We start from the raw sequence: 19,183 nt of genomic DNA, 5'->3' as shown, positions 1-19,183 counted from the left end.
TTGTGAGATTTTCACATCAATTCTTTGGTGAAATTGGTGCAACTCACCAAAGTCAGAGGTGAACAAGAATTAGAATGGGTGGTTGACACAATTGTGTACAATTTGCAACTAACGGAGCGTATTCATTGTTTGAAACTATTTATTTATAGATAATGATTATGCAGTTGATATTGATATCAATACAATGAAGGCTTTTGGTAAAAATTAAAATCAACAAACTCTCTTAAAATATTGGAATTAAACACGTATGAGCTTTCACCTGTAGTCCTCAGAGGAGCTGAATCGAGATTCCTCTTTTTTCAGTCTAGCAAGAATTGCTCCACCTTCCAACTGCAGGGTGACCAATCGGGCATCTTGCAGAACATGCTTCATCATCAGTTTGTGCTTACTTATGCAGTGAGTAACCTCCTTTAAGCAGAAAATTAATAAAATCAAAATTGCAGCTGCAGAAAAGAAGTTGTCACAAACCCACAGTGTACTTCCAACATCCCGTTTACAATCGGAATAAACAGTGTACGGAAACACTGCAGGCCTGGCAAAAGACAACTCAGTCACTTCATCAATGCAATTGTCACCACACAGTTACACAATTCTATTTGCACTTGCAAAATGGGACCTGGCACCAATTGTGAATAGGTGGAATGCTTTATAGCTGTGGGCTATTTCAGCTGGGTCATTAAGTGAATTCAAGACTGAGGTAAACAGCTTTTAATCAGTAAAAGAATCAAAGGTTATGAGGGAAAGGCAGGAAAGTTTATCAGATCGGTCGTGATTGGTTGATTGATTTATCGCTGCTGTCTGTCCCGAGAAAGAGTGAAAAGTGCTGTTTTGCATGCTCTACAGGTAGATTGTACATACAAAATGCACCATGGTAACAGAACAGAGTGCAGAATACAGTGTTACCAGCTGCAGATAGAGATATTGGAATTAATGTTTGAGAGCTGAAAATGTGTTGCTGGAAAAGCGCAGCAGGTCAGGTAGCATCCAAGGAACAGGAGATTCAACTTTTCGGGCATAAGCCCTTCCTTACCCCATTAATGTTTGAGAGGTCCACCTCTGATTACAATGGGTAAGAAGCTGTTCTTGAATCTGTGGATATGTGTATTCAAGCTTTCATATCTCAGTGAAGAAGGTGTTTCGTACACTTTCTTTTATTGGTCAGTGCATTGAGTATAGGAGTTGGAAGGTAATGTTGTGGCTATATGGGTTAGTTAGATTACTATTGGAATACCACGTGCAATTTTAGTTTCCCTACCATAGAAAGGATATTGTGCAATTTGAAAGGATTCAGAAAAGATTTACAAGGAAGTTGGAGAATTTGAGCCACAGGAAGAGGCTGAATAGGCTAGGGCTGCTTTCCCTGGAGGGTCAGAGGCTGCGGGGTGACCTCATAGAGGTTTATAAAATCATGGTGAGCATGGATAGGGAGAATAGCCAAGGTCTTTTTTCCCAAGGTAAGGGAGTCCAAAACTAGAGTGCATAGGTTTAGGGTGAGGGGGCAACAATTTAAAAGGCACCTAAGCAGCAACACTTTCATGCAGAGGTTGGTGCGGGTATTGAATGAGCTGCCAGAGGAAGTGGTGGACGCTGGTACAATTACAACAAGTAAAAGGCATCTGGATGGGTACATGAATAGGAAGGGTTGAGAGGGATATGGGCCAAATGCTACCAAATGGGACTAGATTAGGTTGGGATATCTGATTGGCATGGAAGAGTTGGACTGAAGGGTCTGTTTCTATGCTGTTTATCTCTAGGACTCTCTGACTCTATTCTGCCCAATGGAAGAGAGTGTCGGGGAGTATAACGAGGGTGGGGGGGTCTTTGATTATGTTGGTTGCTTCCCCGAGGCAGCGGGAAGTATAGATGGAATCAATGGATGTGAGACTACTTTGCCTATTGGACTGGGCTGTATTCACAATTCTGTCATTTTGTCCAGTCTTGGGAAGCAGGTGCCAACCCACGTTGTGATGCATCCAGCTAGGATGTTTTCTATGGCATATCTATAAATACTGGTAAGTGTCCTTGAGGAAATGCTGAATTTCCTTAGCCTCCTGAGAAAGTAGAGACGTTGTCATTCTTTCCTGACCATTGTGCCGATGTGGGTGGATCAGGACAGATTGTTGATGATCATCACTCCCAGGAAAGTGACACCCTCAAACATCTCCACCTCAGCTCCATCGATGCAGGCAGCTCCGTGCTCTCCACTCTGCTTCCTGAAGCCAATGACCAACTCCTTCATTTTGCTGAGTTGGTGGAGAGATTGTTGTCTTTACACTGTACCGCTAAGCACAATCTCTTTCCTGCACTCATTGCTGTTTGAGATCCCACCTACAATGGCGGTGTTGTCAGCAACCTTGTAAATGGAGTTGGGGCGGAAATTGGCCTCACGGTCGTGACTGTATCAGGAGTGTAGTGGGGTGCTGAGTACGCAGCCTTATTGGGACACTGGTGTTAAGGATTATGGTGGAGGAGATGATCTCATTAAATGGCAGAGCAGACTCAAGGGGTTGAATGGCCTTCTTCTGCTCCTATGTCTTATTGTCTTATTTGTCCAAATGTAAGAAGTTTATTTATTATCTTGCATGAGGGTTTCATCTTTCTCCCCTTCTTTTTCCTATTGTCACCTGGTGAGAGAATAATTCAAAATGGAAATATACATAGGGAAGGACCTAATGTGTGAACATAGAAGAAAGAAGAGTTACAGGTTTGATGAGGTGCAGTGATGTAACCATAATGGTACTGGACAATAATCCAGAGGTTCAGGCTTAATGTTCAAATACCACAAAATCAAAGACCAGATATCAGTTGGTAGAATTTAAATTTAACTATTACCCAGAAACTTGGAACTGAAAGTTGGAACAAACAACAGGAACAGGCCATTCAGCCCTCCAAGCCTGTGCCAACACTTGTTGCCACATTTTGCTTCAGTAATGGTGGCCATGAAAGTATCATCCAATCATAAAAACTCAACTGGTTCACGGATGTCCTTTAGGGAAGGAAACCGCCATCCTCATCTAAACTTGAACCCAGCATCCTGCTCAGTGGTGGGGACACTACCACTGCATGACTGAATCTTTAATACAAGGTTGGCCAGTGCTTTGAAATGCTCAATTTCAGAAAATGAAGCCAACAAGTTAAAATATGAACCAATGTTCAACCAAGTAGACAGGTACTGTTTTGAAACCACAGGAATTGAAAAGCAGACAGTTGTAGTAAAGACTAACTGATCCAATAAAATCAGGTTTCTCCCCAAGCAATAAGTTGGTTAGGCCTAGGTAGTAGGGGAAAGTGAAGACCGCAGATGCTGGAGGTCAGAGTCGAAAAGTGTGATGCTGGAAAAGCACAGCAGGCCAAGCAGCATCCGAGGAGCAGGAAAGTCGATGTTTCAAGCATAAGCACCTGATGAAGGGCTTATGCCCGAAACGTTGATTCTCCTGCTCCTCAGATGCTGCCTGACCGGCTGCGCTTTTCCAGCACCACACTTGTCGATGAGGGTCAGATGGTGAAAACAGATGATCAGCAACTTTCTCTCTCAGAAAGAAAGTGGACGTTTCACCAGCATTGCACTGCCAGATTCATACCAACCTGACTCTGAAATCATTTACTGATTACTCCTACTGGGCAGTCAATCACTACATTAGTGAAGTATAAATGAAAGCATTAGTTTGACTTTTGAGTCATTTTTATCAATTAACATGCAAGTTAGATGCAATTATCATTTGGCAATACCAGGCTTGAAGCATGTGTCAGGAATACATGTGAATCTTTCTTAGAGCCTTATAATCACGTCGCTGTTTCCAAGGACTCTTATCTATCATGTTCATAGTCTGTTTTAATGTGTTTTATTGTTAGTGTACCTGTTCACTGTTTCCAGGTTTGTTTGATTCAAACGTTTGAATGGTGTCCAGCAACAAAGTGGAAACTTCTCTGCAGTTTGTTACAAATGAATCATGTTTCTGTAACAACATAAAATGTACAATTTGTGTTAAATACATAGCCTTCACAAATGAAACCAAACATAAAATTCAAAAATTATCTAAAAATCTCTTAAAACATCACTAAAGGCATTTTACAGAGAAATGCAAAGCTTTGCCTGGTTATAGTCGAATGAAATTGTGGGCCGACACTTTCTATTCTTTGGCACCATGTTAATTCCCCTGTTGTACTGGAATGTTTTTAAGCCATTTTAGAAAGGGATGGTGGGATTGTCCCTTCAAAGTGACTTTCCTGCTGAAATTTTGGTTGCAGCAGGGGAATGCCAGGAGAGGCAGAGGATTTTGAGAGAACCTGACAGGGTGAAGTTTTGGTGGGGAAGATACCCCATCATTGTCAGACAGTCATGGATTAGGCCCCATTTCATAGGCAGAAACACATTAGTGAAGCACTGTAATGCTGCACTGAGGTTTCAGATGAAATGATAAACTGAATGTCTTTCTGCTCATGGGAAAGATTCCCAAGAGCAGACATCTTCTGCACCATATCTTGGTGAACATTCATCCCTCAGCCTTCAGGAGAATAGTTCCATTTGTCTCCTTGCTACTGGGTAGGCCCTGAAGAACAAAGGTTTGCTGCTGTGTTTCTTGCATTACAACAGTGACTACATTATAATTGATTTGCCTGGGCTCTTAAGCAGTTTGGGACTCATGAGGATGTGAAAGGTGTGATATAAATGCAACTTATTTCCCCTGGAGGGGTCATTATTTGCTCCAACATATCCCCAAGGTTCAATTGCTCATCACAGTATTGCACAGTATAAGACTGACACCTGGTGGCAGAAACCCCTTACTGTCACTTTAAAAGGAAAATCAGAATTAACTTTTCTGTACATTTGGAATAGGTTTCCCAAAGTTTAAAACTGGATCGACACATGGAAGAACAAAACACTAAAAACCAATTATTTCTAAATAATCAATTGGATAAACTGGGGAAGTTTTTCCTTTTAATCGCTCTTTTGGCATGTGGTTTCTCAGACCAAGATCTTGTTTCTACATTCCAATCCCATGAGATGAAATTCTGGTTGAAAAGTGGGGAGGTAGGCAGTGGGCAGCTTAGAACATAGAAGGATACAGCGCAGTACAGGCCCTTCGGCCCTCGATGTTGCGCCGACCGAATCCTACCTAACCTATACTAGCCCAATAACTTCCAAATGCCTATCCAATGCCCGCTTAAATGACCATAAAGAAGGAGAGTTCACCACTGATACGGGCAGGGCATTCCATGAACTCACAACCCGCTGTGTGAAGAATCTACCCCTAACATCTGTCCTATACCTACCACCCCTTAATTTAAAGCTATGTCCCCTAGTAACACCTGACTCCATTAGCGGTAAAAGGTTCTTAGTATCTACCCTATCTAAACCCCTAATCATCTTATACACTTCTATCAGATCTCCCCTAAACCTTCTCTTCTCCAATGAGAACAGCCCCAAGTGCCTCAGCCTTTCCTCATAAGATTTTCCTACCATTCCAGGCAACATCCTGGTAAACCTCCTCTGCACTCGTTCTAAAGCTTCCACATCCTTCCTATAGTATGGCGACCAAAACTGCACACAATACTCCAGATGAGGCCTCACCAGAGTCTTATACAACTGCAATATGACCTCAGGACTCCGGAACTCAATTCCTCTGCCAATAAAGCCCAGTACACCATATGCCTTCCTCACAGCACTATTTACCTGGGTGGCAACTTTCAGAGATCTGTGTACATGGACACCAAGATCCCTCTGCTCATCCACACTACCAAGTAGCCTACCATTAGCCCAGTAATCAATCATCTTGTTATTCCTACCAAAGTGAACGACTTCGCACTTAGCTACATTGAATTCCATTTGCCACATTTCCGCCCAGCTCTGCAACTTATCTATATCCCGCTGTAACCTACCACTTCCTTCCTCACTATCCACAACTCCACCGACTTTTGTGTCATCCGCAAACTTGCTTACCCAGCTTTCAAGTCCTTCCTCTAGATCATTTATAAAGATAACAAAAAGCAATGGTCCCAAAACAGATCCTTGTGGTACACCGCTAGTAAGCTTCTTACCCTTAGACCAACTGAGGTCTCCATCCCTGATAATTTATCAAAGCTGGATGGCACAACAACACATACCATCCTACCCTGGCATCTGCCCTACAAACTGAGAGGTAAACCCTTCTCATCAGATATCCTGTGTCTCTGAGAGGTCCAATCAGCAGCAACGGCTGTTCACTGCTCTTCCATTGGTCATCACTCCTCTCACTGACCCACAGAACCTTAATCTCCTCCATAATTCACTGATGCCTCTGGTCTGCAGCTTTCTGCAGTACCAGTAGTGGCCACAGTTCCTAGTGGTGCCACTGTGACTGAGAACCTATCACCCCTTTAAAGGCAAGGCAGCCTCTTCAAGCAGAACTTCAATGGGTAGGAAGCTACTTTTTCAACTAACTGGATGATACAAATAGAACGGAAGAGTAGCAAATAGAGTTTAATTTAGATAAATGTGAGATATTGCATTTTGGTAAAACAAACAAGGGCAGCACTTATACATTTAAAAGTAAGGCCTTGGGTAGTGTTGTAGAACAGAGAGACCTAGAGGTTCAGATAGATAATTCTTTGGAGTTTTCATCACATATAGATAGAGTGTTAAGGAGGAGTTTTGCACACTTGCCCTCATTGCTCAGACCCTAGAGTACAGGAGTTGGGATGTTATGTTGAGGTTGTACAGGATGTTGGTGAAACCTCTTCTGGAGTACTGTGTGCAGTTCTGGTTATCCTGTTACAGGAAGGATATTATTTAGCTGGAGTGGGTTCAGAAGAGATTTACCAGGATGTTGCTGGGAGTGGAGAGTATAAGTTATAAGGGGAGGCTGGTTAGGCAGGGACCTTTTTTCACTGGAGCATAAGAGGTTGAGAGGTGACCTTATAGAGATTTATAAAATCATGAGGGTTATAGGTAAGATGATTCCCCCCCCCACCAGCACTGCACTCCCCCCCCACCACCACCACGTTGGGGAATTTCAAGACTAGGGGCATATTTTCAAAGCGAGAGGAAAGACACGAGGGGCAATTTTTTTGTTCACACAAAAAATTGGTTTGAATGTGTAATGACCTTCTGGAGGAAGTGGTGGATGCAGGTACAAGTATAACCTTCTACTGATTGGAGTTATACCTGGCACAAAGAAAGATTGTTGCAGTTGTTGGAGACCAGTCATGCCAGGACATCTCTGCAGGAGTTCCTCAGGCTGGTGAGTGTCCTAGACCCAACCACCTTCAGCTGCTTCATCAACGGCCATCATTAAGTCACAATGGGGATGTTCACTGATGATTGCACAATGTTCAGCACCATTTGCAACTCCTCGGATACTGAAGCAGTTCATGTCCAAATTCAGTAAGACCTGGACAATTTCCAGGTTTGGGCTGACAAATGGCAAGTAATGTTCACATCACACAATTACCAGTCAGAGAGCATTTTCAATGAGATAATCTGGTTACTGCTCCACGACATTCAATGACATTAGCAACCTTGCATCCCACACTATCAACTTCCTGAAGATTACCATAGAGCAGAAGCTGAACTGGACTAGCCATATAAACATAATAACAACAGAAGCTAGAAAAACTGCAACAAGTAGGTCAATTGATTACCTCAAGACACAAGTCAGAATACTCCCCACTCACCTGGGTAAGTTCAGTTCCAACAACACTCAACAAGTCTGACATCATCCAGGAAAAAGCTGCCCAGTTGATTGGCACCACATCAACAAATTCTCATCACTGATGTTTAATAGGCCATGGACTGCAGAGATTCACCATTCACCAAATACACACAAAAATACTCCTTAAACAGCACCATGACCCATCTTGAAGGACGAAGACAGCAGGTACGTGGGAATGTGACAACCTGCAAGTTCTCCTCCACATTATGCACTGGCCTGACCTGGAAATATGTCACCATTTCTTCATGGTCACTCGATGAAAATTCTTCAACTTCCTCACTGACAGTTTTGTGGGTGGACACTCACCAAAACGACTGCAATGGTTCAAGAGTTCAGCTCATCAATACCTACTCAAGGGCATATAGCAATGGCCAATGAACGCTGGCCCCGTCTGCGAAGACCACACTCTATGAATGAAAGTTTAAAGGTGCTAGTATGTGATCTCTTCAATGCTATAATCTAATAGCAGTGCACAGCTCCAGTAAATTAGCCTCTGACTATTCTATGCCAACTAAAACTGGATGAGAATTTGCTGATCAAAAATTCAGGGAACCCAAGACAACAAGAAACTCCAGGGAGGTGGATGCGGACTGGGATTCCACAACAGTTAGAACTAAATCTCTGTTAATCCTCATCCACATTAAATATCTGTATACTAAAACTGAAAGGCAGATTTATGAAATTTGCTGGCAACACTATAACTGGAAAATGTAACACTGGTAAGTATTGCACATTGTCCAAAACATGTTTATCTTAAAAATACATTAAATGGAAGTCAATTTACAGAGTTAGATTTAATAAGGGATTTGAGATTGACGGCTTCCTCATCACTTTCAGGTTCATGATGATGTGACTGGATTATAGAGTAGGACTGGAACACTTTAATGCGCTGGTCAGACCACACTGGGAATAGTGTTGAATTATGGTCACATGCCAGAAAGCGCAATAAAACTGTTTCCAAATAAAAAGGGATTGAAATATAAAGTAAGATTAGAGGAGCTTAAGGGTGACTAAGGGAGATCTCATTGAAGTATTAAATATCTATCGGTTAGGATAGACAAGACCACAAGATTACTACAAGTTTGAGAAAGTAGGGCCAAGAGATTAAATTGAAATGGGACTAAAGTGGTTTGAAAACAGATGTTTGAAAAGAAATGTTACTGCTCAAAGATGAATGTTTGGAACGTGAAAGTGAACTTTACTCGGACTTTCAGTACCATTGGAATTAGTCTGTTGCTGTAACAAGGGGTCAGATGACTGGAGGTTGAGTGACAACTGGTCAAATGGCCATACTCCTTAAGTTTTTTTTTCCTAAATATCAACATTGAAAAACAAAATGATGGGCAGATAACAATCTAGCTCATCAATCCAGCCCCACACTCTCAATCTCTGCAGTATTATGAATAAACTCTTCAAAGCCTTGTCTTCCTCCCAACCCCAACAGGAAAGTAACCTTCTGTTTTCTTTGTTCACTTATGAGGTGTGGGCAACACTGCCTGGACCAGCATTATTGTTCATTCCTGGTTGCCCTTGAGAAGGTCATGGCTGCCTTCTTGAACTGCTGCAGTGTGCTGTAGGTTGACCCAGAATGCCGTGAGAAAAGGAGTTGCAGGAGATTGATTCAGTGACACTGAAGCAACAGTGGCGTCGTTTCCAAATCAGGATGGCAAGTGGCTTGGAGAAGAAATTTCAGGTGGTGCTGTATCTAATGTCCTTGTCCTTCTAGATGAAGTGGCCATCGGTTTGGAAGATGCTGTTCAAGGAGCCTTGGCAAATCACTGCAGTGTGTCTTGTTGATAGTACACACTGCTGCTACTGACCATCAGTGGAGGAAGAGTTGGATGTTTGTGGATGTGTTGCTAACCTAGTGGGCTACTTTGCTCTGGATGGTGTCAAACGTTTTGATTGTTGTTGGACTTGCACCCATCCAGGCAAGTGAGGAGTATTCCATCACACACTTCTGACGTATGCCTTATGACTTAGGGGATTTGGGAAGTGAGGTACTCAACGCAAGGTTCCTAGTTTCTGACCTGTTCTTGTATTGGCAGTATTTATATGACGAGACCAGTACAGTTCTGATCAATGGTAAGCACTAGAACATTGCTAATGGGTGCAGTGGAATAAACTGAAAAATAGGGACAATGACAGGAGGAAAAGACCAGAAAATACTTCTCAAGCAAATTTTGTTAACTCGTGTTCATATTTTACCTGCTTATTTGAAAAGGTTTACTTCTGGTCCTAATTTCATAGTTATATTTCCATGTCCCCTGGTGTTTAAATCTTTCATCACAATGAAGAATCTTAATATGAGTGAAGAAGAGGGAGCCAGCAATGATATATTTTCCACGGCATGTGTATTCATACCAGTTGTGTTGCATTCAACACGATGAAATAGCAACATCTGGCACTGTCATACTGAAGCCTTTGACACCATGGCTGCATTACTGAAGGTATTGTACTGGTATTAATTAAAAGAGCTCTATTAAAACCATTACCCTGTAGCTATTTGATTCAATAAACATTTATTCATGCAAACTGTTGCACTCAGTATGATGGAATGGCAACATCTGGCATCATTATATTGAAGATTCAATACTGTAAAATTGTAATTTACTCATGATGTGGTTCACTAGCAATTATCAGCAAACTGTTGCAACTGTATCTCCTGTCGAATACAGAACAATTCATCTGAAAAAGCATGCTCAGTAAATGTATAGATTCTAGCTTTAATATGTAACATTATAAGGTAGTTAATGACGCAAAATAAACTTTAAGAAATCTACTTTTTATAGACTTATAATGCAGAAACAGTCCACTCAGCAGAACCAAGATCGGTGCTTATTTTCCAAGCCAGCAGTTGGTCTAATCGCAAGTATCCACTGTATTCCCATGACCCTTTATCACATGTTCCTTCAACTACTTGGCTAACCTAGTCTTTGAACACTGATATAGTCACTGTTATAATCATTAACTCCTGTCACACATTCCACAGCCTCATAACTCTGCTCAGACCTGCTCAGATTTTCAAGATCCTGCTGCAGGTAGAACATATAACGATTTCTATCCCAAGAATCTTTCTATCAGACTCTACAACATTTTATGTTTTAGTGGTTACGCACAGAAGGGGGGCATTCAGCACTTCTTGTCTATTCTAGCTCTCTGCTGGTCTCACTCTCCAACCCTTTCTCCTTAGCCCCAAAATATTTCTTTCTTTGAGTGCTTACCTGATCACCTTTCAAAGGCCACAACTGAATCTGCCTCTTCACACGCTCCTGCATTATATTCCAAATCGTAACTACTTGCATAAAAATGCCTACTGAATACCTTGCTTTTATCTGATAAAACAACTGTTAACCGCTGTTTTCTGTCACTCAATTAACTTTCTGTCACTGTCATCTTTAGCTAATGTGCTTCAACTTTGTCAACAAATCTGCTATTTGTCACTTTGTTACTGCCTTTTGCAAGTCCATGTACACCAGCTGCATTTCCATCATCAATCATCTTATTTATCAAAAAAAACTCCAAAATGCTTGAATACAATTTGCCTGCAATAAATCTGTGCTGAATTTCCTTCATAAGTTTACACTTGTCCAAATGACTGTGAATTGTGACCAGGATTATCATTCATAAACGTTTTGTCACCACTGAGTTTCAGCTGGCGGCTTTTGAGTTGCTGGGTTATCATTCCAACCCTTTGAGCAATGGTATAACATTTGCTATTCCTCAGTCCCTCTGCTACAACCTGAGGAGGATTAGAAGATTGTTGCCATTGCCTCTGCAATTTTCACCCTTAATCCCCTCACCATTCTTCGATGTATCGCTTCGGCTCCCATTGACTTTACAACTGTAAATGAAACTAGTTTCTCTAAGGGGCGGTGCCAGGGACTTGGGTTTGATTCCTGTCTCAGGCGACTGTGTGGAGTTTGCATATTCTCCCCGAGTCGGCACGGGTTTTCTCCGGGTGCTCCGGTTTCCTCCCACAGTCCAAAGATCTGTGGGTCAGGTGAATTGGCCATGCTGAATTGCCCATAGCATTAGGTGCATTCTTCAGGGGTGAATGTAGAGGAATGGGTCAGGGTGGGTTACTCTTCAGAGAGTCGATGTGGATGTGTTGGGCTGAAGGGCCTGTTTCCGCACTGTAGGGAATCTAATCTAAAGATCTACACTTCATTAATTGTCCAGTATCTCCACTTTCAACATGATTTGAGCAGAATCTCCTTCCTTGGTAAAAACAGAGGCAAGATATTCCTTTAGTACCTCAACCTTTCCTGCTGCCTCCATGCATTTCTCCCTTTTTCATTCTTATTTGCACCAACCCCTCTTCTTAACACTTCTTTATGATTTAAATGGATTTTAGATTCCATTTTATACCAGCTGTAAGTCTTTTTCTCAAACTCCTTCTTTGCCTCTTTTATTTTCCCTTTCATTTGTTTGTATCTCCTTGATACCCAGGGAGCTCAGACTTTGGTTTCCCTTTTGAAAGAAGCTTCCCGAGTGGCACATAGAGTCATGGAGATCAAAATGTTTGCCCCCTTCAGCCTATCAAGCCTGTGCTGATTAAAAACGACCACCTAAGTATTCCATTCCCATTCTCCAGCACTGGTCCGATAGTTATGTATGCCTTGGTATCGCAGGTGTACATCTCAATACTTCTTCAAGCATTGAGGGGTTCTGCCTCTACCACTGCCTACAGGCAGTGAGTTCCAGATTTCCACCATACTCAGAGTAAAAAAAATCCCCTCTAAACCTCCTGCCCCTTCCCCTGGTCACTGATCCCTCCACCCAAGGGGAACTGTTTCTTCCTGTCTGTGTCCCCTTTTATTGTATGCATCCAAATCATGTCCCCCACTCTGCTCTATCTCTTCTGCTCCAAGGAGAACAATGCCAGGCTGTACAATCTCTCCTCATAACCAAAACTCTCCAGCCATGGCAAAATCCTGGTAAACCTTCTCTGCACCTTTCCAGTGCTATCACATCCTTCTTACAATATGAATCTGAGCTCATATCTCCAGACCATCTGTCCATACCTCTGGACTACTAATCCATAGCACAACTAGTCTGTTATTGCACCCTTTAAATCAAGCTTTCAAATTAAGATTTATATACATTACATACGTATCTATAAAAACCACAGAATAGGAAGACAACCTGGGTGTTCGGTATTTTGCTCAAAGTTGCATTAATTTTGAAACATATGTCTTGGATGTTATTATCTTTATTAATGAAGTAATAGTTTCCAATGGCATCCATTTGCTCCTCTACTGTCTTGCCTTTCTATCTTTGATTCCAGGTTTCCCAGGTCAGCTCAGCTGCCATCCCACTGACATTTTCCATCTACAATTAAGTATTTATATTCTAGGTTGCTCCTTGCCCAATTCCATAAGTAACCTAAAGTTCATGATGAAATGTTCCCCTAAAGACACTTGATCCACTTGACGTAACTCATGAATCCAGAATTTGAGACAAAAACATATTGATCAATAAAATTCAGCTGATTGCACTTAAGAAACTGTTTCCCTTCTGTTTAGAAGATTTCTAACCCAGTCTACATTAAGATAATTAAAGTCTCCCAATTTCATTACTCTGTAGCTTTTACAACTTTCTGGTGTCTTCGAACATACACATAATGGTATAAGGATAACTCTTCTTTCTTGATTCTAACCAAATAAATTCAGTGTCGAAAAGTGTGGTGCTGGAAAAGGACAGCTGGTGAGGCAGCATCTGGGGAACGAGTCAACGTTGTGAGCATAAGCCCTTCATCCTTTCCGACATATCACCGTCACCCTCACAAACTCCATCTACCTATTGTATTCCCAGCTATCTTCACCCCCACCCCCACCCCCTCCCACTTATCTCTCAGCTACCTTGGGCCACCCCCTCATTCCTGATCAGGAACTTATGCTCGGAACGTCGATTCTCCTGCTCCTCACATGCTGCCTGATGGGCTGTGCTTTTCCAGCACCACACATTTTGGCTCTGATCTCCAGCATCTGCAGTCCTCTCTTTCTCCAAATAGATTCGGTCCCTGACTCTTCCAGAACATCCACTTTCTCCAGCACTGTAATTTGCCTTTCTTTCCTCTCTGTGTTTGCTTATCAATTTGGGCTGGATTTCCAAAGTTTATTGAGGCCAAGGCTAGAGGGGTGGCTCTAGAGAATTCTGCAGCCAACTGGAATGACAATCTGGTCACATGCTTTCCACCCTGAGCCAAGTTTAAAACTTTAAGATGAAGGCCGAAATGTTACCTACCTACAGGCTGTGGATAGCCAATAAAGGGTATTCAAGGCGTCCATTAAGGCCTCGATGGACACCAACTCAGATTTCCCAAACAACAGCATGTTGCCTGTGGTGGCCAAAGCAGAACCACTGAGTGGCAGTGACTGATTGTGGGGTGCAAGTGCTCCAGTGACGGTTTGTTTTTGGAAACATCCTATCCCACCCCCTTACCTCCGTCACTAAATCACAATGGCTACATTTACAGCTGCAGCCCACCCTGTGGGCAGAGATTAGCCCTCCTTCAGGATGGCCTGCCCAGCTGTTAAACTCTTTCAATTTGTGAGTTTTTAAGTCATGTTTGGAAGGCTCCTCAAGGTGGAGGCTTCCACTCTCTGTGCCCCACATGCATCGACAATTTCCATCTTCAGTGAAGGAACTGCTGATGTGTCTTGCTGGTGAGTGTCCTACTGGTCCTCCTAATCTCAGGAGCCCACCCATCAACTTTAATTGGACAGTGAGTGCGCTCTCTGCCATTCACTGACCGGACACTAAAAAGAAGAAAAATCCAGCCACCTGAATTCATCTATGTTTCATGCCTTTTGTGAGCCAAGTCTCTGTTATTGCCACAATATGATATTCCCTTGTGACTCTCTGCACACACATGTCAAAGTCCTCTACAAACATGAACAGTCGGAAAAACTGACTTTTCGAAGATTTTTTTAAAAACTCTGTCAGTGAAGCCTTTTCACTTTAGTGACATTTTCCAGGAGAGTTATTGATTGAAAATTTTGTTCGAGTGAATTGTAGGTTCAGAAATAATGTGGTTCGGCAATAAAGCTTACCATGTAATCAGACAATTCCCTGAGGCTTTATATCTTGCCTCATTACTCTGGTAACCATAATTACAAATTACATATAGTTTCTTTCATATCCTCAGGCTGTTCCAAAATGCTCCTCAAACAACAAATTGTTTGTGAGCTATAAGCATTGTTGTTCTGAAAGCAAATAGATGGCAAATTTCCACCCAGCCAGATGCCACAGCTGCAATGTAACCCATGGCAAGTTAACTTACTTTTGAAGGATTGGCACCCACAAAAGGGTCAACAGTAACTAAGCTGGACTGTCCATATCTACACCTCGATTATAAGTGCAGGACAAAATTACGTGCACTGCTATGAGCAGCTCAGCTCCAATTCTTTCAGCCTCTCACCTACAAAGCTCTAGTGATGCATGTGTTTTCACTTTTTAAAAGCTGTGATAACACTCAATGTGCTTGATAACATTCAGGACAAAGTGTGCTTAACTTATTCCCTGTCTTTGGACTCAACATCATTATTGCACTGATGTCTGCAGTATGTGTGATCAACAGAACGTTCAAGCAGCAAATCACCCTGGTCAGTTCAAAAGCACTTGCCTCTTTTCCAATATTTATCACCAACGCCAGAGTAACAATGTTATAGAGGAATATTAGAAGCTCCATGCTCCCATTTAGGTCACACAACAGCTTAGTTCACTGAGTCAGAACTATGGAATTGTTTACCCAGTACCTTTGTGTACGCCACATTAAGGGTTGCAGTGTTTCAAATGGAAAGACCCACAGCAACAATGAGAGATGGAAAATAAATGCAAACTTTGCCTGTGTCTTCCATATCCCATGAACCAATTGTACAAATGTCATCTTCCAGCTGTCCCAAAATTATGATTCTGCCTGGTTTTGTGCATTTTACCAGGCCTAATGAACAATCCTGATGTACTCTCCCCAGATCCTTTTTGACCTTAACCAACCAACTCAATGCAAACCCAACTTGGATGAAATAGCCAAGTAGATGAGAAGTGTCATCAGAGATACATATTCAACCACATTGTGAAGCTAACAAGGTTTCACATCTAGGGTAGCATGATAGCTCAGTGGTTAGCACTGTTGCACTCACAGTGCTGGGGACCTGGGTTCAATTCCAGCCTTGGGCGACTGCTTGTGTGCAGTTTGAACATTCTTCCCATGTCTGCGTGGGCTTGCTCCAGTTTCGTCCTGATGCCCAACAGTGAATTGGCTATGCTAAATTGCCCTGACTGTTCATGAATCTGTAGGTTAGGTGCAATGGTCTGGGGTAAATGTAGAGTAGTTGGGGAATGGGTCTGGGTGGGTGAGTATTTGGAGGGTCAGTGTGGATTTGATGGGGCAAAGGGCCTGTTTACACACTGTAAGGATTCTAAAGAGGTGCAACCAATGGAAATGAAACACATTTGTAAATATCAAACATGTGTAATTTTGAGATTATTGATAGGAATACAAAACGTAACGCAATACACATTTTTGTGAAATATTTTTATGATGTATTACTGACCATACGGAACTGAATCCACTCAGAGTGGTTGTAGGGTAATGTCCCTTCCAGATTCTCAGTCAACTGGTTGTTGTCAATGAACTTATTCAGGGCTTTCAAGGAAGTCAAAACTTCCATCTGATAAAACAAAAGAAAACATACAGCATATATTTCATGTTATATATGTTAAAGTGTAGTTACAAATTGAAGATTGTAATTCATCTTTCCTTTAGTTAAGACATTTATCCTGCAAAGATTGGATCCCTGGTCTAGATTTCCCAGGCAAGGAGCATTGTTTGTATTCAGCACTATCTGCAAAATAGTCAATTCAACAAACCTTGAGATTTCATCAAATCAATAAAAAGAACACGAGGGGTTATAGACACAGGAGACTACAACTGCAGTTGTTCTTTTCATTCATTTGAGTTCAATCATAACATGTTTGTGTTTTATAAAAATATAAAATAATAAAACACACAAATCTTTTAGCAAGGCTATAAATGCATGTCAATAGATAAATAGAGATTTACTACACCTGAATAAGTGAACTACCCCTAATTCTCTTTGCTCTTAATCTTCTACAATTGCCTGATTTCAAAAGTAGGGATAGTGTGCTTTTCCGTGGAAATGAACAGTAAGTATAAAGGGTCATTAAGGTGCAGCTTACTCAATTGAATCTATCTTTTGTTTTATTTTGTCTTTTACAAGATGTGCACATCACCAGAAAGATCAATATCTGATATCCATCTGACATTGCCCTTGGGAAGGTGTTCATCAGCTGCCTTCTTGAAGCACTGCAGTACATACCATGTAGGTACATCCTTGGAGATATTAGCAAGAGAATTACCACTTTTTACCTAGCAACACTAAAGAAATGGCAATATAGTCCCAAATCAATAAACAAGAGACAATAGACAATAGGTACAGGAGTAGGCCATTCTGCCCTTCAAGCCTGTACTACCATTCAATATGATCATGGCTGATCATCCTTAATCAGTATCCTGTTCCTGCCTTATCTCCATTACCCTTGATTCCACAATCCTTGAGAACTCTATCCAACTCTTTCTTAAATGAATCTAGAGACTGGGCCTCCACTGCCCTCTGGGGAAGAGCATTCCACACGCCACCACTCTCTGGGTGAAGAAGTTTCTCCTCATCTCTGTCCTAAATGGTCTACCCCGTATTTTTAAGCTGTGTCCTCTGGTTCGGCACTCACCCATCAGCGGAAACATGTTTCCTGCCTCCAAAGTGTCCAATCCTTTAATAATCTTATATGTCTCAATCAGATCCCCTCTTAGTCTTCTAAACTCAAGGGTATACAAGCCCAGTCGCTCCAGTCTTTCAGTGTAAGGTAGTCCCGCCATTCCAGGAATTGACCTCGTGAACCTATGCTGCACTTCCTCAATGGCCAGAATGTCTTTCCTCAAATTTGGAGACCAGAACTGCAGACAGTAATCCAGGTGTGGTCTCACCAGGGCCCTGTACAGCTGCAGAAGAATCTCTTTGCTTCTATACTCAATCCCCCTTGTTATGAAGGCCAGCATGCTATTAGCCTTCTTCACTACCTGCTGTACCTGCATGCTTGCCTTCATTGACTGGTGTACAAGAACACCCAGATCTCTCTGTACTGTCCCTTTACCTAAATTAATTCCATTTAGGTAGTAATCTGCCTTCTTGTTCTTGCCACCAAAGTGGATAACCATACATTTATCCACATTAAACTGCATCTGCCATGCATCTGACCACTCATCTAACTTGTCCAGGTCACCCTGTAATCTCCTAACATCTTCATCACATTTCACCATGCCACCCAGCTTAGTATCATTAGCAAATTTGTTAATGTTATTACTAATTCCATCTTCTATATCATTAACATATATTGTAAAAAGATGATGTGTGAGAGAGCACTTGCATATGTCCTTGTCCTAGGAGGTAGATATCACAGGTTTGGAAAGTGCTGTTGAAGGAGCCTTGGCAAGTCATTGCAGGGCATTTTGTACATACTGTTACCATTGTGTGATAATGTGGAGGGCATGAATGGGTTTAATGTAGTGGTTGGGCTGTTATCAAATGGACTGCTTTGATTTGGATGGTGTTGAGTTTCTCGAGTCTTGCCAAGTTTTACACTCAACTAGGCATGTGGAAAGTATTTCATGAAATTTCTGAGTTGTGCCCTGCAGATAGAAGACATGTTTTTGAAGAGTCAGAATGTGAGTTAGTCGCAGCAGAACTCTTAACCACCGAACTGCTCTTGTAGGCAAAGTATTAATACGGTTAGTTCAGGTTAATTTTGAAAACAAAATTAAGGTGTAGAGAAAACATGTTGGGCAGAAAAATCAATACATTTGTTTTTTAATAAAGTGACCCATCTGTAAAATGACCATTAAGAACTGCCAAGCAAACAGTTGACAAGTAAAAAGTTTGTTTCTTCACTTTAGAAACAGAGTTGAAAGAGACAGACTAGGCTACAACTCCTGGTCACTGGAGAAGGGGAGGAGATCTAGATCAGCAAAAAGAATTTTGGATTGCACTTTGTGTTTGCCTTTGGTAACACATTCCACTTGGATTTCCTGAGCAGTTTCAATGGCACTTACAGATATTCTTGGATATTTCTCCAGTTTGAGAGTTGTCTCCTTCTCTGTCAGTATCAGCACACAATGAATGGAATGGGGAGCAAAATCCTGCAGATTTGAACCAGAAAGTAATTAAGCAGTTGAGACTTTGATACAAATATATGTTTCTAAACCGAGAAACAATATCACATTTCCGGGATAATATGGTAACTGAACACACCTTCCATTTGAGTGGACCTATCGTAACTGCTGAATTATTTTTTTAAATTGGAAAGGATCATTTTTACTATGTGGATTTGAAACATCTTCCACATGGAGCTTAAGGAGGACTCAGTCACAATGGCACCTACCTGACATACTGCAGGGATTGTAACAAAGT

General features: G+C 41.7%; 1 protein-coding gene across 3 annotated transcripts in view; it reads right to left on the bottom strand.

Moving 5' to 3' along the window:
* LOC132822896 (pleckstrin homology domain-containing family G member 4B-like) overlaps positions 1-19,183 on the bottom strand; it is a 180,499-nt gene that overhangs the window by 49,449 nt on the left and 111,867 nt on the right. For all 3 annotated transcript variants that reach the window (XM_060836289.1, XM_060836290.1, XM_060836291.1), the window contains exons 7-10: positions 18,826-18,912; positions 16,253-16,369; positions 3,858-3,956; positions 260-408 (exon numbers count right to left, since the gene is read on the bottom strand). In XM_060836289.1, coding sequence (XP_060692272.1) covers positions 260-408; positions 3,858-3,956; positions 16,253-16,369; positions 18,826-18,912 — 452 coding nt within the window. The remainder of the gene's footprint in view (positions 1-259; positions 409-3,857; positions 3,957-16,252; positions 16,370-18,825; positions 18,913-19,183) is intronic.

This window comes from Hemiscyllium ocellatum, chromosome 15 (genome assembly GCF_020745735.1).
Source record: "Hemiscyllium ocellatum isolate sHemOce1 chromosome 15, sHemOce1.pat.X.cur, whole genome shotgun sequence".
Lineage (NCBI taxonomy): Eukaryota > Metazoa > Chordata > Chondrichthyes > Orectolobiformes > Hemiscylliidae > Hemiscyllium > Hemiscyllium ocellatum.
Note: the sequence above shows the minus strand (reverse complement) of the source record. Positions and strands in the feature narration are given on the sequence as shown.